Source organism: Eulemur rufifrons, chromosome 6 (genome assembly GCF_041146395.1).
Source record: "Eulemur rufifrons isolate Redbay chromosome 6, OSU_ERuf_1, whole genome shotgun sequence".
Taxonomy (NCBI): domain Eukaryota; kingdom Metazoa; phylum Chordata; class Mammalia; order Primates; family Lemuridae; genus Eulemur; species Eulemur rufifrons.
This window is the reverse complement of record NC_090988.1, coordinates 67,142,428-67,167,161: the sequence shown is the minus strand read 5'-3', so window position 1 is coordinate 67,167,161 and position 24,734 is coordinate 67,142,428. Positions and strand designations below refer to the sequence as shown.

The 24,734-nt window shown below is 54.1% G+C and overlaps 2 protein-coding genes across 4 annotated transcripts in view; one reads left to right on the top strand and one right to left on the bottom strand.

Annotated features, from left to right (window-relative positions):
- The window catches only part of OTOG (otogelin), a 78,442-nt gene extending 65,244 nt beyond the window's left edge, over positions 1-13,198 (bottom strand). The window contains exons 1-13 of the mRNA XM_069469664.1: positions 13,102-13,198; positions 12,608-12,668; positions 12,388-12,442; positions 8,981-9,056; positions 7,673-7,765; positions 7,366-7,520; positions 4,973-5,091; positions 3,554-3,759; positions 2,550-2,680; positions 2,231-2,337; positions 1,734-1,843; positions 1,225-1,353; positions 245-353 (exon numbers count right to left, since the gene is read on the bottom strand). Coding sequence (XP_069325765.1) covers positions 245-353; positions 1,225-1,353; positions 1,734-1,843; positions 2,231-2,337; positions 2,550-2,680; positions 3,554-3,759; positions 4,973-5,091; positions 7,366-7,520; positions 7,673-7,765; positions 8,981-9,056; positions 12,388-12,442; positions 12,608-12,668; positions 13,102-13,198 — 1,448 coding nt within the window. The remainder of the gene's footprint in view (positions 1-244; positions 354-1,224; positions 1,354-1,733; positions 1,844-2,230; positions 2,338-2,549; positions 2,681-3,553; positions 3,760-4,972; positions 5,092-7,365; positions 7,521-7,672; positions 7,766-8,980; positions 9,057-12,387; positions 12,443-12,607; positions 12,669-13,101) is intronic.
- Positions 13,199-15,722: 2,524 nt separating this feature from the next.
- USH1C (USH1 protein network component harmonin) overlaps positions 15,723-24,734 on the top strand; it is a 47,670-nt gene continuing 38,658 nt past the window's right edge. For all 3 annotated transcript variants that reach the window (XM_069469663.1, XM_069469661.1, XM_069469662.1), the window contains exon 1: positions 15,723-15,868. In XM_069469663.1, the coding sequence (XP_069325764.1) occupies positions 15,833-15,868 (36 nt within the window). In that variant the 5' untranslated portion in view covers positions 15,723-15,832. The remainder of the gene's footprint in view (positions 15,869-24,734) is intronic.

Here is a 24,734-nt window from a genome sequence, read left to right as displayed (position 1 = left end):
CTCTGGGCCTGGGCTTGATGCTGGGAGACTGCAGGGGCCACATAGCTCCTGCCTCCAGCCCCAGTCTTCCCATCTATGAAATGGGTGGAGGAGATTCCCTCCACAGATTGGATCTGAGATCCCCTGGGACTGAAAGATGCTGGGTGAGCATCCCCATGTCATCAGGGCTTCCAGACCCCAGATGGGCAGCCCTGACAAAATGCCCCAGCAGCCATGCCACCCCCTCCTGGCAGTGGACACAGACCAGGCATTGCAGTCTTCCTTCACCACCGAGCCAGGTGGGTACAGGGTCCCGTGGAACTCACAGGGGCACTCAGCTGGTGCCACGCAGCCCCCGTCCTCGAAGATCAGCCCTAGGGTGACAGCAAACGGCCACTTAACTCACCTCTACACCTGTTCACAAACCTTCCATGGCTCCCCAGGGCCTGCAATAAAGATCCCTTTATCCAGGTTCTTTCATCTCTGGGCCCACTTCCAAACTTTCTCCTCTGTAAGTCCTTGGCCCAGGCCAGACATGGCACCTTCTGATTAAATATCCCACCTCCAGAACTTTGCTCAGGCACTGCCCACCACCCCAACCCCAACCTGTGCACTAACTAACTTCTCCTCACCACCTCTCAAAAGCCTCAGTGCATTGAGAACCAGCTTGGGTACCACCTCCTCCAGGAAGCCTTCCTGACAACTGTCCCCCAACTGAACGGTATCTCTTCTTGTCTGAACCCCCGAGCTGGCCTTCACTGCATCATACCTTAGACCGGAGTCATATGTATGTCTAATCCCTGAAACCAGATTCCGATTCCTAAAGTCACTGTCTGTGTCTACACTTTTTTTTTTTTTTACCTCAATCCTCCACCTAGCCAAGTGAGTTGCACACATAGATGTGCTGCAAATTTATACACTGTGAAAAACAGGATAAAGTAGTTGTGCGTGGATGAATGCTTAAACAAAGCTATGTGTGTCTAAATGAATGAATGTGAAAATGTCCTCATCTACACACCTTAAAAAGCTCAGTCCCGATGAAATCAAATACCCTGAATGACTCTCAAAAGGCCACGGTTCTACCCCACCCTCACCTCCCTTAAGCCATTCATTCATTTATTCACTTGTTAGTTGTTTGCTCCTTCATTCATTCCACAAACATGCATCCTGTGAGCCTCTGCTTCATGCCCATCTGTGCCAGGCCTGGAAGATGCTGCCAGGCACCCACTCCCGCCCCTGGCATACCGTCGGGGCAATAGCAGCCGTCCACACAGGCGATCTCACTGTCCACACAGGACACCCGGGGCTGGCAGGAGGCAGGGCAGCAGGCGATGCACTCGTTGTAGATAAAGGCCTTCTCCTTACAGCGCACGGCTTGGGAGGGAGGGAGCAGGAGCCGCTGTCTGTCAGCTGCTGGCCCCAGCTCTGAAAGGACCCAGCTCCCACCCTAGGCCCTGGGCTTTGATTTTCCTCTTTCCCTGGTCCCAGCAGGAGCACCTGGTCCCCAGGAAATTAGTGAGGGCTGGGAAGGCTCCGAGAATCACCCTCCTCTCATTCTGTGGCAGGCCAGTCTCTCCACTCTGAGCCTCAGTTTCCCCACCTGTCACATGGGGATGGAGCCTCGGGGCTCAACCCTCTGACAACTGTGGTTCTGGGCAGAACAAGACATTGAGCTGAGGCCTGAGGATGCCACTCACAGCCCCATGCCAGGATTGGTCTGCACCCCTCCCTGCCCACCACCGGGCTGCACCTACTGCATTGCCGGAGCTGGGTCCTCCAGCCCTGCAGGGGCCGCCCCGCATGGGCACACGCCCGGGCATACTCCGCCAGCGCCCGGCACCAGGTGGCTTCATCACCCACTGATCTGTGCAGGGAAACCAAGGGTCACACTGAAAAAAAGGCCAACCTGCTGCCAGCCCCCCAGCACCCCATAAAGACTACCAGGGATTCAGGGCACCCCTTCTCTCCACCACGCTGGGAAAAGGAGCCTGGGAAGTCATCTAGGTACACAGATCCCTAGACTCTAGTCCCAGCATTGCCACTGACTCGTTGTGTGACCCTGAAGGGCTCAGACCCCATTTCTGGGCCTCAGTTGAATAGGGAAGTTCTGTCCCACCTAGGCGGGTAGGAATTTCAGAGCTTCGGGAAGCAATCTGGCAGTGCCTGGTATTATCAGGCTCAGTGGCCCCCATGCTTAGCACTCACCCCAATACTGGGAGGGCTCCCCACAGCCCAGCACCACCCCACTCACTGGCAGAGGTCGCTGGTGCAGCTGGCTGTGAAGGGCAGAGGGCTGACGTAGGCATGGCAGGCGTTGAAGGGAGGCCGCAGCAGCGCTTCACACCGCTCGTACATGCCCTGGGGCGAGGGCCAGAAGTGGGGCTGGAGGCTGCCGGCAGGGCCACACAGAGCCCACTGACCCCACCGGCCCCATATGAAACTTGGGCCGGAGGCAGAGGAGGGTGGAGAGGAAAGGGAAGGGGCCTCTGCAGCCAACGGCTTTCCAAGAGTTGGACAGGAAACCAATGGAAGCCAGGCCCTGGGTGGGGGATTCTCCCCAGGGTTCACACCTGCATGGTTACTGGGCTCTGCTGCAGGCACGGTGGGCGAGGCAGGGAGGGGGTCGTGGGCCCTGGAGGCTGGTTGGGGGCCTGCTCCTGCCAGCTGTGCACAAACTCAGCCACGTCGTCCGTCAGCTTCCCTGCAAGGGAGAACTAGCATAAACACGGTGGTGGGGGTAGGGTGGAGGTGGGGACAGGAGGGACAGAGGGCTCTGAGGGAAGGTGGGTGCCAAGGGATGGGTAAGGAGTTTTGAAGAATCCATTCTCCTGAGCTCCCATCCCAATCTGGATTTCCCATCCGAGCCAGTCTCCTGAAAAAGGTGTCTGGTCCTAACAGTAAAGAATGCTCAGGGACCTGCAGTGGCTCCCTACTGCTCCAAACTCAGGGGAAGCAACACCATGCAATCAAAAGAGATCTGCTGTGTGAGCCTGAACAAGTTCCTTCTCCTCTCTGAGCCTCAGTTTCCCCATATTGGATAGGGAAAATAATCCCCCCGTGAGATTATCGCAAGAACTATTTGAGAGGTCGCATCTTAAGTGTTTAGTGTCCTGTGGGTGCTCAACAGGCGTCACTTCGCTTCTGGCCACAGGCGCCATGATTTGGCCTGAACCCTTCACTTTTACTTCCTACCATTCCTCTGTAGGTACCTTTAGCTCCAGCTGGGCCATTTCTCTTTCTGGCTCTCTCTGGCCCTCTACTCCTTGCTTCCCTCCCACCACCTTGCAGGGTCAATCCCACCTGGAAGGGTGTTCATTAGATCCACACAGAACCCTAGTAGGAATTCTCATTATGACCATTTTACAGATGAGGAAACTGAGGTCCGGAATAGTTCAAAACATGCCTAAGGCCACACATTTATTAGGAAGAAAGGGGCCCCTGCCCTCCCACTGGGTCTTTAACACCATGATCACGACCCCAAAGCCCTGCCCCAAGTCCCCTCCAACCCCTCCCAGCCTGACCTGTCCCTGAATCCCACCAAAACCTCTCAGAGGCCACCTGCCCTGAACCTCACCATAGCTGGTCACCAGGTCATCCTGGGGGTCAGCATTGTTGTTCCCACACAGCCCATGGGTCCAGCCCAGGAACTCTGGGCTCATCTTGATGTAGACAGCCGAGGCGCCATCCCAGGCCAGCGTGAAGGCAGACTGGTGCCACACAATGACGTAGCCAGCAAGCCGCTGGAGACGCACACTTCCCATCACGTGTGGCAGTTGAATCCTGCGAGGCACAGCACAGAGCTTCAGGGAGTCCACACCACCTCCACTAGCCCAGCCTTTCACCAAAGGCCCAGCCATCCTCTGCCCCATGATCTGAGGCCTCCATATTCCCTCCCCTTGAATGCCCAGAATTCCCAGGTGCCTGGAAGTACACCATTACAGGGAGATTCCTTTGTCTTCAGAAGCTTTCTAAAATTGCAATTTCCCTGGCAGCGATAACTCTTAGGGTGACTGAACTTGCCAGCTACTTTCTCCCAGACAGGGGAGATGGTATAAGCAGACATCTGCTTTATTTGTTTGTTTTAGGCGGGGAGCAAGAACAGAGTGGGAAGAGAAGCCAAGAGAGGAGGACAACTGGGAGTGCAAGAAAAGACGCAGGCCTCCAGCAATCTCGACCTCTTTCCCAGTGTTACTAGCACAGGGACTCCTGGCCAATCCGGAATTTGGCAAGTTTCAACCCAGTTGAAAATCGTGACAGGGAAACAAAAGTAGTTTCTAACTAGCCAAAAGGTGCGTCTACCAGCCCTTTATTCACAGGACAAGCCCTTGAGCTATCAGTTTTACACTCAGCCCCAGAAAGCTTGGGCACCGAGTTCCCAGCTCTGAAGCAGGAGATGAGGATGGGGAGAAGCGTCATTGCAGAAGACCCCCAGTAGCAACAAGAAGTGACAGCACAGGGGAAGGGAAGGACAGTGAGGAAGAGACACAAGAAAGATTTCAGAAAGGACCACAGTCTGGGGCTATTTAGTGTGGGAGCAAAGAGTCCTCACTCCTTGGGTGGTCCCCCAGGCATCCCTGATGACCCAGCAAGAAAAATGGCATCCAAATGACCCTGTGTCATCAGAAAAAGGTGGAAGTGTGCTCAGTATCTGCTCTGAGGAGGCAGAAACTGTATATGATTTAACTGGGAGGATTTCCATCAAATTGTGGGAGAAAATTAAACATGCTTATCATGGGAAACTTTCAACTCTCTGGAAAACTCTATCTTCCTGAAAACCTATTGTCCGGAAACCATTCCAGAAAAATCATCTTTCTGCAAACCCCACTGACAAGAAACCCAGCTCATCTGCCAGTATGTTTCTGCCCTAAGGGTGGAAACTGCAAGGACCCTCCCAGAAAACAATTTCCCGTGGGCTTGAGAAGAGCGGATGCTCACCTGCCCACCACCGGTGTCAGGGAGTAGGACAGCTCAGGGTGGAAGGTGTCACAGTTACCTCACGCCTCCGCGGGTGACCTCTTTGGCCAGATGGATCTCCTGCTCGCCCGCAAAGAAGAGGCTGACAGCTCTGGAGCAGGTGTAGGGGGAGGAGCTGCAGTGTGGGTCGTTGTGCACCTGAGTGGGGGGTTCAGAGGCCAGTTTGCAGCTCCTGCAGCCTCCACGAAAGCTGACGGCCTGCCTGTTGCGTGCCAGCCGCCTCTCCCCTGCAATCTCACCCAGTTCCCACCACACCACCGGGAGATAACTATGATTATCTGCATTTTAAGCAGGAGGCAACTGATGCACAGAGAGGTGAAGTGACTAAGATCACACATACACACACATACACACACACACAGACACACACACACACACACACACACACACACACACAGAGCTAATAAATAGCAAAGCCAGGACTCTAACTCAGGTCTGGATGGCTCAGGTTCCAGGGCTCTTTCCAAGTCCATTTCTGAGCTTTTCTTGTTTATCCACCAAGGTTATCCCATCAGATAGAAGGCCACCGTGCACACTCACACATCTCACACTCATACAGAACACAAGCACACGCTCCCATACACCCCCCATGTATATATGCACAGGGCACCCTCAGCGCACACAATATAAACACGCTCCCCTCTCCCCATACCCCTGGCAGGTGCAGAGTCTAGCCCTTTCTCGAAAACACAGGCACACACATCACTCCTAAGCTGCTTGTTGCACACACACATCTCCTCTGCACCCTGTTCAGACAACCCATACTTCAAAAGCCATAGATCCAACGAGTGGTTGGTGAAGGTAGGGGTTCTCAGAGTTTAGGGAAAAGGTCTGAAGATATGTCCCTGCCAAGTGTGGAAACCTTTCCCAGGAATGAACCTTCCAAGGGATTACTATTAAATGTGGTCAGGTAGGCCTGAGCCACTTCAACTATAAGTGGGACCTGAGAAAGTAAAATGAAATGTTTTTTAAGCTTTTTAAACCATGACTCAAAGCCAACATATATGCATTCATCAAGTATTTATTAAGTGCACATACTTACCACACTAATGTGTAATGTACTCTTATACTATTTTCTGTTCTCTTTCTTTCTCTCCTTTTTTTTTCTTTGAGGCTGGTTGTGACTCATTAAGTTGATTTCCTAAGCCACTAGTGTTTGGCAACCCATTAGTCTAAGTAATTGTAACAGATCCATCACAAAATGATTGGTCATAAAAATGTCTGATGTGTGATATCTCAAGGCAGAGAGGGAAGAATGATTGAAGTTCCCAGCCCACCCAGGTCCCTGGGGCAGCCTCATAGGTCTATGCCTGAGACAGAAGGATCACAACCAGCTGGCAGAGGAGTGACACTAAGCACTAAGATCACCCCCAAACCACCAGCCCTTGGCCGTAATTCAGTACTGACCGAGGTGCCCTCCAGCAGAGCTGGTTCCCCAAGCAGACTTCCCTCCAGGTGACTCCCTACTTAGCACATGAGGTAGGCATGTAAATCAGCTCTGCCTGCCAGTGGCTCTCATATATGGATTCATATGTTTGACAGACTTTTAGTAGCACTAATCTAGGCACCTGGAGCACCAAACAAAAAGGCATGGCCCCTGGCCTAGAAATCTTACATCTGGTAGGGGAGACCAACCCAGAAACAGGCCTTTGTAGGAGAAAGGCAATGCAGGGTCATAACGTAGAACTCTTGTTACACAGAGAGGAGCTCCTCAGCCAGTTGGGGAGGTCAGGGGACCCAGGAAGGCTTCTTAGGGCAGATGACTCTATATTGAGTCATCCAGGACATCCATCGTTTCCTCTGGAGCTCTTTCTTAGCACCCAATGTTGCCTTTGCCCAATATGTTCTTGTGGCTGCCCCGACCCCTGCTACTCTTCACTTGGCTAACTTCAGGTCATTCCTCAGATTCTTAAATGTCACTTCCTCCAGGAAGCCTTCCCTGATCACCATCTTTCCCACTAAATAAGATTATGTTTCCACAACATGCACTTTTAGCATTTGCCATTTCTCCTCTGTAGCACTCGTTACACTTGAAATGATTCATTTGACTTGATGTCTGTTTTCTTCACTAGCCTATAAGTTCTGTGAGGATGAAGACCATATCTGTGTTGTCCACAGGGCCTCCAACCACCAAACCTTATGCCAAGAAAAGAATAGAGTGTGCACTTAGTAAATACTTGCTGAATGCATGACTCGGTGAATGAATGGCCTGGGGTAGCCAGGAGTGAGTGGATGAGTGAGAGCTGTGGAGCCCCCAGCTCCTTCCAGGTAAAGACCCCCTGGGTAGGACCTGGGGGATGTCAGGGGAGGAAGACGCCAGTCTCCCTAACTATGACAAGCAAGGCCCAGCCCAGCCCAACCTCTGGGGCCCAGTGGAGCCTTCCTGGACAGGCAGGGCAGGGGAGGCCTCACCTGGATGGAGAAGCTCTGTCCCTCAGGTTCGTGGCGCCCCACCAGCCTGTAGCTGCCCTTCCCAGAGAGGTAGTAGTAGAGGCCATCAAACGTCTCCACGTGGTGCTGCCCCCACGCCCGGCAGATGCTGTCCCGCTCAGGGCCGTCATTGTACACTGAGGCAGGGAAAAAAGAACCTCCTGGTGTAGCTACAGTGAGCACCGAGCCAGAGGCTGGTGGGTTCCAGCCCCGGCAGTGCTCTCCCCTTCCCCCTAGCTTTTCCTGCACCCACGGCCCCTCCCAGGGGTGAGGTGGATCCCAGACCTACCCATCTGGCATCGTGGTCCAGTGGCATTGAAGCGTCTGCAGTCACAGAAGGCCGGGTGCACACACTCGCCCCCATTGAAGCAGGAGAACAAGTCTGCAAGGGGGACACGCAGGCAACCCCCCATGGAACCAAGATTGGCAGAATCCAGTGATGCAGCACCTCCCTCCTGCCAGGGCACCAGGCCCGGCCCTCCCAGGCTTCATGGAACCCAGACCCCGTCGTAAGCAGCCCCAGCATTCCTCAGCAGCTGGCCTGGGTGGGGGCATGAGCCGCTGCCTCAGACCGCAGCCCTGCCCCCTCCCTGGCAGGCAGGCGGGCTGGGGTCTCAGAGCATCCGCCTTCACTATACATCAGTGGCTCCTAGGCCAGCGCCCCACCTGGGCCTTCAGTTCCCTAAGCAAGTCCTGGCTAGCAGGCAAGGCAGGAGAAGTGAGCATGTGGGGGAGCAGGGAGACCGCCTGGAGACCTCCAGGTACTGTCCACCAGCTCCGGGCAGAGGCCAGGTGTAAAGCAGGGAAGGGGGAGAGGCCGCATGTGGAAAACACAGTGGCAAGAACAGCTAATGGCTGAGATGAAGAGAAGACAAAGCAGAGCAGAGGGTGGTTAGGGAAGGAGCCATGATGTGAGGGTAGGGGCCACAGACACAGGACAGGACAGGGGAGGGGAGGGGCCACAGACACAGGACAGGACAGGGGAGGGGAGGGGCCACAGACACAGGACAGGGGAGGGGAGGGGCCGCAGACACAGGACAGGACAGGGGAGGGGAGGGGCCACAGACACAGGACAGGGGAGGGGAGGGGCCACAGACACAGGACAGGGGAGGGGAGGGGCCACAGACACAGGACAGGGGAGGGGAGGAGAGGGGCCACAGACACAGGACAGGTGAGGGGAGGGGCCATAGGAACAGGACAGGTGAGGGGAGGGGCCACAGACACAGAACAGGTAAGAGGGCCACAGAAGCAGCACAGGGGAGGGGAGGGGACAAGGCCACAGGAAGTAGGAGGCCACAGAAACAGGGTTAGGTGGAGGAGAAAACAGCCACTAAATAAGGAAGCTCAATGTCACTGGAGTCAGACAGTGTGAGGAGAGACCCAGGGCCGTGGTCACAGGAACAGGTCTCTAGATCTCAGGCAGGTAGGAAAAAGCAGAACGGCGGTGGAGGCCAGGGCTGGGGAAGGTGGAAAGAGACCCCAAGCAGGGGAAAGAGGTCCCAGGAGGCCCAAGGGAAGCCCCTGCCTGCCCTCACAGGCCTATCTGTGGCGGCCCCTCCCACGCACAGCCCACAGGCCACAGCCAGGGTCCACTTACACGCGGGTGCACACTTGGCCCGATGGAGCCGCCTTTCCCAGGAAGACATGGCCAAGGAGTCCTGGGCTTCAGCCTCCTTTCAAAGACAGGAGGAGGAAGAGAAGGCAATCGAGGGCTGACCTCAGGGCCAGCGCCTGGGCAGCCTTCCCGGAGGTCACAGCCCTTCTCTCATCTGGAGGAAGGGAGCTCCCCTGCCCCTCTGTGCCCTGCCACTCCACCTCCCCTGGCCACCTCTGAGGGGCACGGGAGAATTTTCAGGCCTGCCCTAGGCCCAGAGGAACAAAGGCCTGCCTTTTACCCTCCCAAGTGGCCTCTCTGTGGCAGGCCAGTGAGGCCTGCACGTCCCCTCCCTCCACGCTCCAGTATCCCCCACTCCTCCTCCCTCCCGAGTAAACCTTTGTGTCTTCAGCCCCACACAAAACCCCCTTGTCTGCAGAACAAACGCCAGGCAGAGCTAAGCCACAAAGGCAGCCCCTCACCCCGAGTCAGGGGAACACCTCACCCCTACCCCACCCCCACCTTCCTCTAGGCTGGTCCAACAACAGCAAAGACAGCGCCACACAGGTCGCCACCCCGTCCTCAGAGCTCAGCTCCAAGTCAGGACTCTCTCCCTGACACTACACGTCTGAGGAGGAGACGGGCAGAGTGTGGCATTCCCAGACAGCATTCCCAGCACGTGGTCTCTCCAGACATAAACTATCTGAAATTAGGACCGTCCTAGCATCATGGGTGTTCAGTCACCACACGGCTTGATGACTTGGACACCAACCTCTTGGAACTCCAGTCCAAGCACTGTCCGCGCAGCCGGCTCCTCCCCTCTTAGTGGCTCAGCCTCCTCATTGGTACAATGTCCCCAGAACCAGGCGCAGTGAACAGGACGGAGTCCCTGCCCTCATGGAGCTTATGTCCTTGTTCACAAGGCCAAAAAGCCGCAAACCACGCTGTGGGTGTTTGCCTCACATGTCTTCCCTTCTCACTGTCGTCTCTGTCCCCCAGGCTGAGCCCCGGCCTCCAGCAAAGCACTTGGAACACAGGACAGATTCAGACCCTTGGTCCCTGGGGCCCAAGCCCAGCTCTTTGCCCGTCCCTGGCAGGAGAGGTCTGTCTACCTCATCCCCTGACACCATGCCCTTCCTCTTCACTGTCCTGCTGACGTCCTTCGCCAGGTTTCAGGGTTCCCCCCCCACTGTGGCCCCTGGCTCCTGGTGCTCCCGGCCCCAGACGTCATCTATCTCACGGGCCCTCAGAGCCCACGGGAACAGGAGAGGCCAGGTCGCCACCATCATCCCCCAGGCACGAGAGCTGTAATTAAACTGTCTCCGTGTCTCCTCTTGTCACCCCCAGCTCAGATGCAGCCTCTGAGATTCATGCTCTTAGGATAAGACAGCCCACACTGCAAAGCATCAAAGCCATTTCCTGGAGAGTTCTTTAAATCCTGTCCAAATGATTCGTCTTCAGGATCAGTCATGAGTTCTTAATCACCTTTATGCCATGAACCCCTTTGATGATCTAGTGAAGCCCATGTGGATACCCTCTCAGAATACTGTTTTTAAATACATAAAATGAAACATAATATTACAGAGAAAATCAATTGTATTGCAATATCATCATGAATATATTTTATAAAAATGTGTTATTTTAGTAATATTTGTGCTTCTTTATTAACATTTCAAATCACAAGATCTAGCAGCAGGCCTCACCACTGCCAAAATTCCGAAGTAGCAACTAGCCAAAATGATATATTGAGATATCAACAACTATAAGGTGATAAGGAAAATATCTGTGATTTCTGTTGGTGACAGTCACAGACACTGCTAATGCTCCTGTGGTTTGTAGACTGTGGTAATAACTAAAAAGGATGCTAAATTTCTGTTGGATTGAGGTTCCTATAAATAACAATGCATTTTTTCCCATCCAAGTTCATGAACCCCCTTGTCTATAGCAACCCTTCTCTAGAGAATGGGTGAGCTCTGCAGGGGTGGGGCAGTGCTGAGACAAAGGCTGGTTGTCCGCTGGTCTGGGACCCACGGCCACTTCCTTACCAATGCGGGCATTCCAGATAGGAGCCCTCAAAGTGTCCCTGGTACATGGGCCTCTGTTCCCTCACCCCCACTTCAGCCACCTTAGAGGGAGGCCATTCTCACTCTTTGTTGCTCTAGGGAGTCCTGTGAGAAACCCGCCTGGGTCTCCTGGTCCAGACACTTGTGACCCTTCCCCAAGGAAAAGCAGGGGTTGCTTACCCTGCAAACCAGCAAGGAAGGAAGCCCACTAGGGAATGAGGTGTTGGATAAGGATCGTTTCCCCCACTAAAACGCAGGGATTCCTGGAGTCCTGTGGGTATTCATGGTGCAGAGGGACAGGCCTGGCTCTGCAAGGGACAGACTTGGCTCCACCTGCCTATTGTGGGGCACCGGCAAGTCTTCCACCTACCTCAGTTTCCCTATCTATAAAAAGAATGACTACATTATCTTTCAATTCAAACTGTATCTGACTGTTTCTAAAACTTGGGACCTGGAAGAACGGGCTGATGAGAAGTAAAAGACCCAGGAAATCCACGTTAGAGAAGAAGCATGCCCACCCCATCCTACCTCCCCCGACCTTGGGGCCTTCCTATCTATTTCCAGTGGCAGGAAGTTGGGACTCATTGCTATTATCAATATAAAGGATGCTCCCCAACCTGCTGGCTCAAGGGGCTGCCCAGAGCTGATCACGGGGGCACAAGCTGCTCCGGGGGACCTGGTGGGTAGAATTTGGAACATGTCTGTGGTTATACAAAGAAAGCAACAAATGCAGGCCAGGATTAGAAAGAGAACCTGAGTCACCTGATCCAGAGACCAAAGAAGTTTGGCAAAGGGAGAAAACAAAACTGCCACCTCTCCCATGAGCAGGAAGGATCCTGGGAGGGAAGGCAGGGGATGGTTAAGACTCAAAGGATAGAAGCTCATGCAGGGCTCTGTGCTCAACCAGTCCTTCCTTGCACCCTCCACCAGGTGGCCCCGTCTTTGTCTCGCCTCTGGGGACAGCATTCCTGGGGCTCTGCTCAGGGTATGGAGGGGGCCTCTGACAGGGTCCAGGGCCTTTGACAGGCCAGGCGGGGTGGGGAGAACTCCACTCTCCTAAATTCTCACCTTCCTACTTTCACCTGGGGGAGGGAGCACTCGGCTGTCTCCTGAAAGGGCCTTGGTGCCCATCTCTCCTGGGAAAAAAAATAAGCTGGCTACAGGGCCCCAAGAAATTAGCAAAGTGGGAATAGAACTATTTTATGAACTTGCACACCTCAGACACACACCGGGAACCTGTGTAACTCCAGAGACAGCCCTCCTGTAACCTACGGAGCTCCATGCCAGCCCCACACCTGGATAGAAGTCCCTGCCCAACAAAGCCTCCTTCCCCAGGCTTCCCCTTACCTGGCCTCCCTTCACTGATGCAGCGTCCCCTACGGGGAGGGTCGCCTCCTGGTGGCTGCAGGATGAGAAACAAGTCAGGCATGGGCAGAGGGCTAGGAATGGGTCATCCCCCCCACCCCCCGCCCCGCCCCACTCTACATGCTAAATCCCTAGGGTCACCTTCGCTAGGAATAGAGATGAAAGCAGAGCATGGGGCAGCCATAAGCGCACACCTACTCACCTGGCTTCCCTGGTGGGCTCTGGCTGCAGCTCTGCACTGCCCCATGGTGTGGGTGCTGCGGCTGGGGTGGGGGGATTAGTCTCCACTCAAGCTTGGCCTCTCTTTATTGGGATCTCCCACCCCCGTCCCCCAGCTGCTAGGAAGCTTCTCCCACGTCACCCAGATTCCCCCATTCTCTCTCCCTGCAGCCTTCTCAAATCCTTTCTCCCCCTCCCTGGTGAGCCTTCCGCAAGCAGCTCCCTCTTTGCTCTCATTCCTTGGGCCTCCGTTCTTTGCAGTTTCACATCTTGGGTCTCTTCCACTCCGCCCAGCTCAGGACTCTTTCCCCCCACGGTCGCAGGCTTGCATCTCTTGCCTTCTTTGTCCCCTTCTCCAACCCTCCCCTCGGCTGTCCCTCTGCCCTCTTTCAGACCATTTTTCTTTCTTCCCTCTCTCCACTCTGCCTAGGCCCGTTCCCCCAGCCCCTGACCTCCCTGAGCCCACACCCCTCTCACCGAGACGCTGCACCCGCAGGGACTCCCCTGCCAGCTCACCCCGGGGCAGCCAGATGCAAGCGAACAGCCAGCAGAGTGCGGGCGCTGGGGCTCCCATTGGGGCACGCGGGACCGGGGAGCCTGAGCTTAGGGCCAGCCTCCCGAGGTGCCTCTCCCCGCCAAGGCAGGGTCACACCTCTATTCTGCTGCGGGGTGTGGTCCCTCTCGCTCTCATGCCCCAGGGCTCCCTTGGCCCCTCCTCCCAAGCGCTTGGCTCCTCCCCGAGCTAGAGCGGCAGGACTGCCCAGCTATCATAATTAAGGTGCCAGGCGATGGCCCAGTCTTTGCCCTTCTTGGCCTGGGGCTACCCCTCTCAGAGGAGGCTGAATTCAGATCACTCAACACCTCCCTCCTCCCTCCCCTTACCTGGATCCCGCAAGCCCCTACACCAGAGACCCAAGATGCTGGTGAGTCTAGCCCTACCCTTTGTTTTTCCAGACGGCCCCACTGAAGCCCTGGGACATGCCACTCAGTGGTTAGTGGGCAGTAGGAGAGCCAGGGCTCGGACCTGCAGAGTCCTAGACTGTGCTTCCACCACTCCCCACTACAGTTCCACCTGGGCCCCCAAATCCCCACCCTGTGCCCAGTTTTGAGCCCCTCTAGGGAATGGCTCACACCTTAGTCCTCTGACTGCCCGACACCAGCTCAGGCCCCAGCTCAGGAAATGTTGACTGAACGACAGAAGTGCCTCATACTCCTATGTTATTGCCCCCATTGAGGCCACACTTTGACAAAAACAACTTTAATTTTGTGAACAAGATACACTCTCTGCCCAGGAGAAATTTTAAAATGGTAAAAAGGTGGGATTGAGGGACTTGGGAACCTGTACATCATTCACTTGGCCAACACTTAGGGGACACCCATTAGATGCCAGGCCTTGCAGATAATTATGATGGTGGTGATGATGTTGGCCCCAGGAGACCCCTGGGCAGGGGTACAGATCTCGAATGCATTTATTCATTCATCCATTCAACAAATTTGTTGAGCATCTATTTCATGCCTCGCACTGTTCTAGGCATATCGTGGTAAGTAAAGCACACATAGCTATCCTCACACAGAAGGAAGCCACGGGCATAGATGGGAAGGTGAAGAGGAGAGAGCCAGGGATGGAGCCTTAAGGAACCCTTGTTAAGGAATGGATGAAGGCATAATGTCTCAGTGGAGGCTTAGAAAAGAACATTCATGGGAGAGGAGAACCAAGACTCAGTGCTGTCCTCAAAACTAGGAAGGGAGCATTTAAGATGGAGGGAGTCTCTGGCAGGGAGATGGTCATGTTAAAAAAAGGATTGGGGTGGCCAGTGGACTGCATTCCCCTGGGTAAGGACATTCACCCTTACCTTCCCGGATTCTAAATATGAAATAAACAGCCAGAGAACATATTTTTATAATGTAGAGAATCAATGAAGTAAGTTGGAGGTGGATATATTTTGTGTGGTCTTTTCTGGACCATTGAAAATCCCACAAGTCTTTCCCTTGACTTAACAGTTAATGCTATCATGAGAACATAGATAATATTTTAAGGTTCTTCTCCAGGAGAGATTTACATCTTAAACTAGGCAGTAATTTACCCCAAATAAGAATTGCCTGCTTGCAAAACTTCAGCTATTGGGGGAGGGATGCAGAGAGGGAGTCTTTAGGCACCCCTGAAGTTACAATTGTAAGTGGTTACCTGATGTGAGCTGCTGTCCACCTCCTTGCCGGTGCCCCTGACATGGTGCAAAGGGGAGAGGTGCCCACTCTGGGTTAAGTTTGGGCACATGCTCTATAGTTAAAGCCCCTCCATCATCCACATGTTTTTATCATCCCTCTCCTGGCTGGGAAACTCTCAGTCTGTCCCAGGCCTGGTTCATCACTGTCTTTGCACCCAGCACTAGACCTAGGAGCTAAGCAAACATTCGCTGAATTGAATCAAATGAATCAGAGAGTCTGGGCCTTGGGTAAAGGTCAGCCGTAGATCAGGATGTCACCGCCAGGCTCTTCCACGCTTTGGAGGATGTGTGTGAGTAGGCTGGGTTTGATTTTTGTTTTGTTTTGTTTGGGGGACTCTAGGGAAGGTGAGAGAGGAAGTTGGTTGAAGGGGGCACTCTCACACACTGGGTCAGGCCCCTGCAGAGCACAGGGAGACCCAGTCCTGCCCCCAAGGAATTCACAGATCAAGGACTGATTTCTTCCCCAGTGGGAGAAGGCCATGATGGAATGCACGCTTAAGGTGAGATGTCTGGCAAGGGCTGACAGCCTCAGGAGGGCGAATGGGCCTCTGCTTGTGTATCCAGAGAAAATTGACTAGATTATCCCACCCCCTAATCACTCACGTTAAGAGCCTCGCGACCTCCACATTCCGGCCCCCACAAAAAAGTCCCAAACCTCCTCCTCACGTCTCCACGATCCTCTTCCTCAACTGCATGAGTTTGGGGACCACTCCAAGAGCAAGACAAGCCTAGAGCCCAACTACTGCCACCACCAGCACTTGCTCCTGCTGCTTCAGTGGGAGGCGACGATTCAGCTCAGGTGTCTTCCTGCCTCGCAGCTGCCCCGCCTGCAGCGGCCCCGCCCCGCCCCCACAGAGCCCAGGCCCCGCCCCCAGTTCCGAAGACGGCTCGGGCCGGTAGCTGTAGCAGCTTCTGCCAGGTCCCGGCAGCCGACACCCGAAGTAGCGGGTCGTGTGACGACGCGGGCTCCATCTGGCCCAGCCATGGACCGAAAGGTGGCCCGAGAATTCCGGCACAAGGTCAGAGCTGCGGGGGGCGCCCCAGGCTTCGGGGACTCCGGAATCCTGGGCGGGGTGGGTGGGGAATGGACACGCCGACGCTACCCCTCCCTTTTCCAGCCCTGCCTGATGGCTCTGGGTGGGCTGGGCCACCGGAGGGTCGTTTGGCTGATCGCAGGGATCCCCAGTAACATGAGGGAGGGGACACTGGGACTCCAAGTGTGGGGGCTGCTAAACTGATAGATCTGTTGAAAGTGTCCTTTCTCCGTCTGCCCTCCAGGGGCTGGGAAGCCTCTGGGGTTGGAATTCCTTCCAGCCTTGGCTGGAGACAGGCCACTTCTCTGAATGTCTCACCGTGGCAAATGCCCCTCTCTCCTCATGCCCCCAGCTCAGGACTATTGAAGCATGTGGAGGGAGTCTGGGGCAGTATCTGAGAGGTGAGGATTGAGAATAGGGACACTGGATGTCTTTCTCTGCCCTTTGACCCCAAACAAGAGCTGGAAGCATTTCAGGGAGCCCCTACCTGCCTAAGGGCATTCCCCAGGGCCATAGAAGTGGCTGAGGAACTGGTGCTGGCCAGGGGGCAGGGGGAGGCAGGCAGGAGGTTGGGGGGGGCCGTGTGGGGAGCTGGGCTCTGGCCAGCTAGATGCCTAAGGCAGAGCCACATCTACCCTGGTGCATCCCAGTGAGGGGCCTCATTGGTGGCCTGGGATCCTCAAAGACCATAACTGGAAGCTGCCAGATTTTACCCAGGGCACTTCCAGAACTATTCCCAAAGCTGTGCAGGATCTGCTGAGGCCCTGAGGCCAGAGAGGGCCTCCCCACCAGGGCTTAGGATGCTTCAGGGTCTGGGGGAGAAGCCAGAGAGCTACCCACAGGCCCTGCCTTAGGGGTAGGCAACTGTGTAACCCGAGGCTCTCCCAAAGCCCCCAGGGGTGGTATCTTTAGACCAAGCCAAACCCCTGTCTAGGTCTGAGAGGCTAAGCTCAGGCAGACAGGGTCAGGATGCTTAACCCCTTCCTTCCTGAAGAGAGGCCCAAAGGAGCCCAAAGAGCCAGCCAATGTGGGGGCCACAGAGGCTAAGGGCAAGGGGCTTGGGGCCAGGGGCCAGGGATCAGTAATTTGTTTAATGAACACATTTTGAGCACCCACTCTGTGCCAGACCTAGTGTGTGCCCTCAAATTGCTGGTGGTATGAGTGGGAGGCAGACCCCACACTGGTAATTACCCATGGCTGGGTGATAAGTGTTGGGACCAAGGTTTGGTAGGAGCACGAAGGGGGACAGCTCATACTGGCAGAAGTCTCCTGAAAACAAGGTCTTGGGCACCCCTGATCCTGCTCCCAGGGATGAGAGTGAGCTGGAAGTTCAGCAGGAGTTTGGGGGCTCGCAAATATCAAGGAACACATGTGACAGTGTCTACCAGTGCATCCTGTTGCAAAGGGACGTGTGGGGAGAAATTTCAACCACAGAGGACATTTGGTGGGTGTAAATTTCAGGCAACCCACTTCTAAGCAGCTCAAGCTCCCGTCCCCCACCCCAAGACTCAGGCTTGAATTTCACTTTCCTGCCCCTGGGCTGAAAGTAATGTCAGTCTTCTTTTCCCTTCTCCCCATGAGGTATCTACTCTGCCTCTTTTGCAAGAATCACCTCAGGGTCCTTGGTGTCTGACTCAGCCCCACGGTTCGCCCCTGTTCCTCCTCTTCAGGCCCTGCAGGCTGCAAAGGGCCTCCGACCCGCCATGTTTCCTCTGCCCTGCTCTTCGTCATCTCAAGTCATTACCTATTAATGCTCCTGTGCGCATGCAGGGCGGGCGACACGCTGGGCAAGGCCTGGGCTGGACTTTGTGCCCTGCTGCCTTGGAGACCGCAGCAGCCTTCCCCTCCCAGGCCGAGGATCACCCAGGAGCTGGGGAGAGAGAATGAAGCAGCGGAGGATAGGACGGGGCACGCCGACATGCTTGGGTGGAATCTATAGCTTGCAGTTTGCTTTCTAGAGGTCCCTTCTGTAGTGTTTTGGAGCAAATTTTCCCCTGCGGAATGTCTATAATCTAAATCCTTGGTTGTTGGAGGTAGTATTTAAGGTACTGTGTTATAATGGAAAGTGCTGTGTGACCTTAAGCAAGTTACTTAATCTCTCTGTGCCTCAGTTCTCTAATTTGTGAAATGCAGATAACAGTGTTTAACTTAAAAGGTCATTGTGAGCGCTGAGTGAGAGCTGCATGTATGTAGGGAACCTGAATAGACCTTGGCACGTAGGGAGTCCTCGACAAATGTCCGCTGCCCTTCCTTATCATCTGCAATTGGCAGAACTAAAGTCAGATCTCAACCCTGTTGCTGTCAGTGAGACCTTGGGCGAGCCACTGAATCTCTCTGCGTTTTACTTTCCTCCTAGTGCTTACCTCACAAGACAGTTAGGATTAAACAGGAATTCAAAGCCTGGCTGCTGTGAGCCTGTAGTAACCGCTCTGCTTCCAGCCGAGACCTGCAGAGGGTCCTGTTGTATGAGCCAACAGGCTCCAGGCGTCTGCTCCTCCGGGCTTGTGAAGTTACCCCAAGGCCACACGCAGCATTCGCATGCCCTTCCAGTAACAAGTCACAGCCTCGGGCCAGGGTCGGGGCGGACAGGACACAATCAGACACTAAGTTTTCTCCCTCGGAGAACCAGCTTTCCACAGGAAGACTGCTCCTCCTCACAGCACCTGCACGTTGCAGGAACTTGGTTACTCATTTGCTCACAAAGTGTTTATTGCCCCTTCAGCAATCATGCACATACGAGTATCTCTGGTGTACGGAGGCCAGGCACCTGGGAGTGGAGTGGGATGAATAGGAAGGTCAGAAAATGTTCCTGCCTTCTAGGAATTTGCCAATCATTCATTCATTCATTCATACATGCGATAAATATTGACTGAGCTCTTAATATATGCCAGGTGGTCCTCTAAGCATTGAAAAACAAAACAAAGCCCCTGCACTATTAGAGAGCACATTCCAGTGGGGAGGACAGGCAGTTAACAAGTGAACCAAGGAAAGTATCATATAATGCCGAGTAGTGGTAAATACTATGAAAAAAACAAACTGAGGTGAGAAGATAGGGAGTAGCGAGGTGGTGCTTTCTGCATGCTTGATCTTAGCCAAAAGGCTGAGAAGCGATGAGGTGGTGCTTTCTGCAGGGTAGTCAGGAAGGCCTCTCTAAAGGGGGGACATTTGAGCAGAGTCCTGGAAGAAGTGAGGGCAGGGGCCATGGGGATATACGTGGAACAGCATCCTAGGAAGGAGGAACAGCAAGCTTAAAGGCCCTGGGGCAAGCATGTGCTTGCCTGTTTGGGAACAGCTGGTAGGACAGTGTGTCTGAGAGGAACTGTGGAGGGGAGAGCAGTGGGAAACCTAACAGAGGGGTGGTGGGGCCTTTTAGGCCGTGGTCAGGACCCTGGGTTTTGTTCTAAGGGTGATGAGAGGCCAGGAGGGGGGAGTGACCGATTTACATTTAAAAGGGATTGCCTTGGCTGCTCTGTGGAGAACTGACTGAGAAGGCCAAGGGTGGAGGGGGGACCCAGTCAAGAGGCTCCTGAAGTAGCCCAGGCCAGAGATGGGGCTTGGACTAGGGTGAGAAGGGGTCAGACTCAGGATACAGGTTAAAGGAGACAGTGACAGGCTTTGCTGATGGGTTGGCTGTGGGTGTGGAGAGAGAGGCGCCAAGGGTAAATCCACATTTTGGGAGCAGTGGGTTGGTGGGGACAGAGCAGGAAGTGGTGGAAACCAAGAATTCCATTTTGAATGTTCTGAGTTTGAGATGTCCGTTAGACCTGTAGTCCCCAGGCCCCGGCCACAGCCCATTACCAGTGCGTGGCCTGTTAGGAAACGGGCCTCTCCTCACCGCCTGAGCTCCGCACCACATCCCCCCACCCATGACTCCCCACCCCCCATCCCCAGTCCGTGGAAAAATTGTCTACCATGAAACTGGCCTATAAAAACACGACTTTATCCTCATTTTACAGATAGGGAAACTGAGGTACAGAGAGGTGCAGGCCCAGTTGGGGAAGGGGTTTGTTGGCTCCACTCCCACACTCCCACCCCAGGTCTGTGTCTGGGCCACACACGGGTTTGTGGGGGGACAGGAGGGTAAAGAGAGAAAGTCCTAACGCAATTCTGTGAGCCCCATGGCCAAGGTGGGGACAAAGTGCTGCTGTGTGCACAGAGAATGACATGACAGGCTTTGTGGCAAAGCCTGAAGAAAGTCTTGACCAAGAGGAGGTGACATGTGAGGTGAGTCTTGAAGGTAGAGAAGGCGTCCCCAGGGAGGCAATGGTGCTGGGACCACCGCTGCTAACGGCTAACGTTTCGCACCAGCCACGCAGCAGGGAGCAGGTGTCTCACCCAAAGGGGAAACCAGGTGAGCTTGATGAAGGGCCTGTGTAGAGAAGGGCACACCACCTGGCACCTGCTGCGGGGGGCCGGGGCAGGGGGGTCAGCACACAGGTGAGAGGCCCAGACAGGACCTGCAGCCTTAGGCCAGGGACTCAGAGCCCCACTGCCTTTCTCCTGGCGCCCTCTCAGCTGCTTCCCACTGGCTGAGCACAGCAGGACGCCAGGGGGCATGGGAGCCCAAGCAGAGACACCCCACTCGCAGACAAAGGGCAGGGTGGAGAAGACTGGAGGCCCAAAAGGAAAAGATCTAGCACACATGTTGGAGCCCTTGAGACGTGCCGGGCAGTGTCGGACGTGCTTTACATGTACTCACTCATTTAGTCCCAGTAACAGCCCCAGGAGGCTTCGAGTGGAACAACATGAATTATTTAACTTGTTCTTGCTCTCTTTCTCCTTCTTTGGCTGGGTGCACACCCAGAGTTGAATTTGCATGAGTTAAATGTTGTGGGTTCCCCTGTGCAGCTGTCCTGAAGGGCCAGCCCACATGGAGGAATACCAGGAGATGAAACTAGCAAGGCCCTACACCCAAACCCAGATTTTGCCTCCAGTGCCCCAGACAAGGGGCCTGAAGATCGTGAGGGTGGAGATACAGATCAATAGCACAGTCCCAGTTGAGCATCAGCCAGAGAATGCTAATGCTGGGTGGGGATGGGGGGCTGTCCCCCCAACAGTTATTTGGAGATGATGGGCTCCTTTAGGGGTTTTGTGCCCAACCAATATCAGGAGGGATCCAAGAAAACAAAAAGCTGTCTAAATCTAGTTGGAGAAAGACGACTGGTGTTTTCCACACAGTAGGTGCTCACTGAATGTGTATTGGACAAGTGCATACAAAAAAGTTATATGTGGTAAGTGGATACCATGCAGTAGTTTGAAAACAAGCAGAGGTTTTGGAGGCAGCAGGCATAGGTTGGAGTCTCAGCTCTGCAACTTCTCAGCGCCTCTATTTTTTCATCTGTGAAATGGGAGTAGTATTAAAATATCCACCTCAGAGGGTTGTTAGCAGGTTAAAGATATACATGTCACGTTCCTCAGATGCTCTGGACAGTCACTAAGCGGAGTCTGGCCTGAATAAGTGAGCAAGACCGGGAGGCAGGTGAGGAGGCTGTGGGCTGCCACAGTCAGGAAAAACTCTCGAAGAGGTGACTTGGACCTCACCTGAGATGAAGGCAAGGTTCAGATGGGAGGACGGCCCATCTAGCTTACATGGAGTACCTGGGACCTACTCCTTGCTGATGAGCTGGAAGTGAACTAGGAGGGAACAGATGCAGGAGGCTGCAGCAGATGTGTGCTGAAGAGTGATGGGAAGGTGGTGACCCAGGACTGGGTCCAGAGGGCAGAAGGAAGGTGCTAGACTAAAGCAGGTGGAGTTCATTCATTGTCCAACAGGAACCAATGAGCAGCGTGCAGTGTGTGCACCGCAGAGCGCTGGGTACCACAGGAAACGAAGAGCACAGATGAGGGGAGGGAAGAAAGGAGTGTGGAAGACCTACTGTGTGCCGGGTGCTTTATGTGCACCTGAGCACTGGGCATTGGGAGCATCGTACAAAGCGCCCTACAGCAGGGGTCCGAGAAGCTGATCCTTGGACTGGTGCTAGGCAGAATTCCAGGAGGAAAGGACACTACATAATTTTTAAAAATATTTAGAAAGTAATTTGAATAATGGTACTATTGTTACTGAATGTTCAGGCTTCCAGAGAAACTTCCATCTTCCTCAGTTTTCTTTCCCGGTGCCTTTTAACACCTGAAGAGTGAGGTGTGAGTGTGTGTTTTCAGTCGGGTCTGGTCAGAGAACAGAGCAGTGCTGTCATCTCTGAGTCTCTTGGACACATTTCTGGGTGGGGAACGATCCCCCAAATTTGCAGGATCTTCTGTGTAAAAGCCACTTTTCAAGTTTTTGATGATTTATCACTTAGATTCATATTGAAAGAGCATTCCACATAAACCGGATCTACGTTCCCAGCTGTTATGGTATATAGAGAATACTTTCAATGGCCAAGTCAGACATGGAGACAGATGGGATGTTCTGACTGAGGACGGGAGATTCCAGTGTGCCAGGGAAGGGTCCGTTGGGCTGCAGCCTGAGTCCCACTTGCAATGTGGTGGAGATGACCCTGGAGAAACAGGCAAGGGCAGAACTGAAGACGGGGTTTGGGTGACCTCACCATGAGAGTGGGGGGACGTGAGGCAGAAGAGCTGAACCCTGTGGCTGCCTCAGGAGGAGCCTGGTAGGATATGACTTTTTGGTGGGGCCTCTGAGTGCAGTGGTCAGTGCTGGAGGGCTGCCCACAGGGCCGGGGGCCTGGGAACCCACGAAACAGGCTCTTTTCCATCAAGACCATCTCCACCTGGAAGGGAAAGCAGAACCAGGGAAAGCAGAACAGAATCCCAGACCCTTGCAAATTCCCTTTGTCTTCCACTCCAGCTTTCTACCTGGCACACAATAAACTTGGTCTCCAGAGCACGGTCCCTCTCTACTTAACCTAATGGTGCAGCAGGATGCAATTCTGCAAGGAGGGATGGGAGAGTCCTGAGGCCTCAGCTAGTGAGACCTTCTCGCTCGTGTCACCACCTTTGCTAAAATTAGGCTAGAAGCCCTTTGGTCAGGGATGTCCTCACTCCAGCCAAAGCACATGGAATTTTTATGCTCCCCTTAGAAAGCAGAACATTTGGGTTCAAAGAGTCATTCAAAAGCAAGTTCTGTTTTCTTGCTCATTGTGGACCAAGCCAAAAGGGTTTTCTTAACAGCACTGAGGACAGAGATGGGGATTAGAGATAAGGAAGAACTTGAAAGCAAAAGGTTTGAAATTTTGGCTTGAAGGGGCCCTGGGAGTTACTTTCTCCTGGAAGGCGTGAGTCACACCAAATGGACATGGTGTAGCAGAAAGGGCATCGGCTTTGGAGTCCAACAGGGGTTCAAATCTTAGCTCTGCTTATTAGCTATGGAGCCTTGGGTGAGTTCACCTCTCTGATCCTCCATTTCATCTGCAAATGGTTTAAGAATATCGGCCTCATAGGGCTGGTGCGGTAAACAAATGGAATAAAGCCCACGAAAGGCTCCTGCTGCCCCTCATGGGGACTCCTGGGGACTCACTGGGGCAACACCCTTTCCCTTCCCCTTCTGTTCCCACGGCTACCTTCCTCCCACCTGAACTGTGCGGGGATACCAAGAGGCAGGGACAAATTCATTCAATATTCATTTATTAAGCACTAACTGTGTTAGGCACAAGGAATTTAGAACAGAACAGACCTCATCTTTCTCCTCAGGGGCTTTTCCATCCAACGAAGGAGACAGACAAAACAATTCACACACACACACAAAAACCCTTAAATTACAAATTGTAATGATCTAATTGATGTCATGAAGGCATTAAAACATCTTGGGGGATGGGAGTGGGCTCTGTCCAGGTGGGTGGGCAGCCATGCAGGGAAGGGCAGAAGCAACCCCGGTGGAGAGAACAGCGTGCACGGAGGGAACAGCATGCGCAGAGAGAACCGCGTACGCCGAGGCCCCGAGGCTGGAGAGGGGTCAGCCTGAGGGAGCAACTGAAAGGAGGCCCTCATCACCAGGAAGAGTGGTAGGAGGGGAGGTTGGGCTTTGATCAGTCAGGGTAAGGAGCTTAGATTTGGATTTTGTTTTAAGTGCAAAAAGGAACTATTAAGCAAGCAAGTGACATAATCTAATTTGTAAAGGTATTTCTGGCCCCTGCTCTAGGGGAGTTCACAATTTTTCTCTGCTCAGACTCCTCCATCATAAGCCAATGTGGGCAGCCCAGGCCCATCTCAGTGAGGTCCCCCACCCTCCCATACAGGGTCTGGCAGAGTAGGTAGAGAGTCCAGGCTGGGTGCTCAGAGAGATGGGTGTTTGGAGATGCCCACTTACATGGTGTGTGCAACAGCCCAGTCTACCACCTTATGATTTATTGCCACCCACTTGAGCACATGTTTCTACCCCCGCCCCCTGTCTTCTGGCTGGCTGGGAGCCCCTTGCAGTGAGGTAGGGCGAAAGCAGCGCTGCCCTCACTGGAGCAGGTGGGGTGAACTTCCACAGCAGCTGAAGCCCAAGCTGTGAGTCAAGCCTCCTGTGTCATTCTCACCTTCAGTGAAGTGCTCAGCCTGATTTAGAGGGCAGGGGTACTGCCAGGTCAACGCCAGAAATCTACATTCTATACACCTGCTCGGGCCAGAAATCCGAAGGGCTGTGCCCTCTCTGTGTTGGGACAGACAGACTGCCCCCAGTCTTTCAGAACCCTTGAGATACCCCCAGAAAGAGATAAGGCTGTTCTGGCCCCTCTCTGAGGACCAGTCACGGGGGAGCTTGCAGCTTCCAGCAGCGGTTCCTCTCTGTGAAGGGCTGAGGCCCTGGACCATGCCGTTGGGCCTGAGGCTGCAGGAGAGAAGGTCCCAGTGAGCCCTCAGGCTTCCACCTTGCCCTGTTACTAAGCCTTGGGGTGAAGAGAGAGCCAAG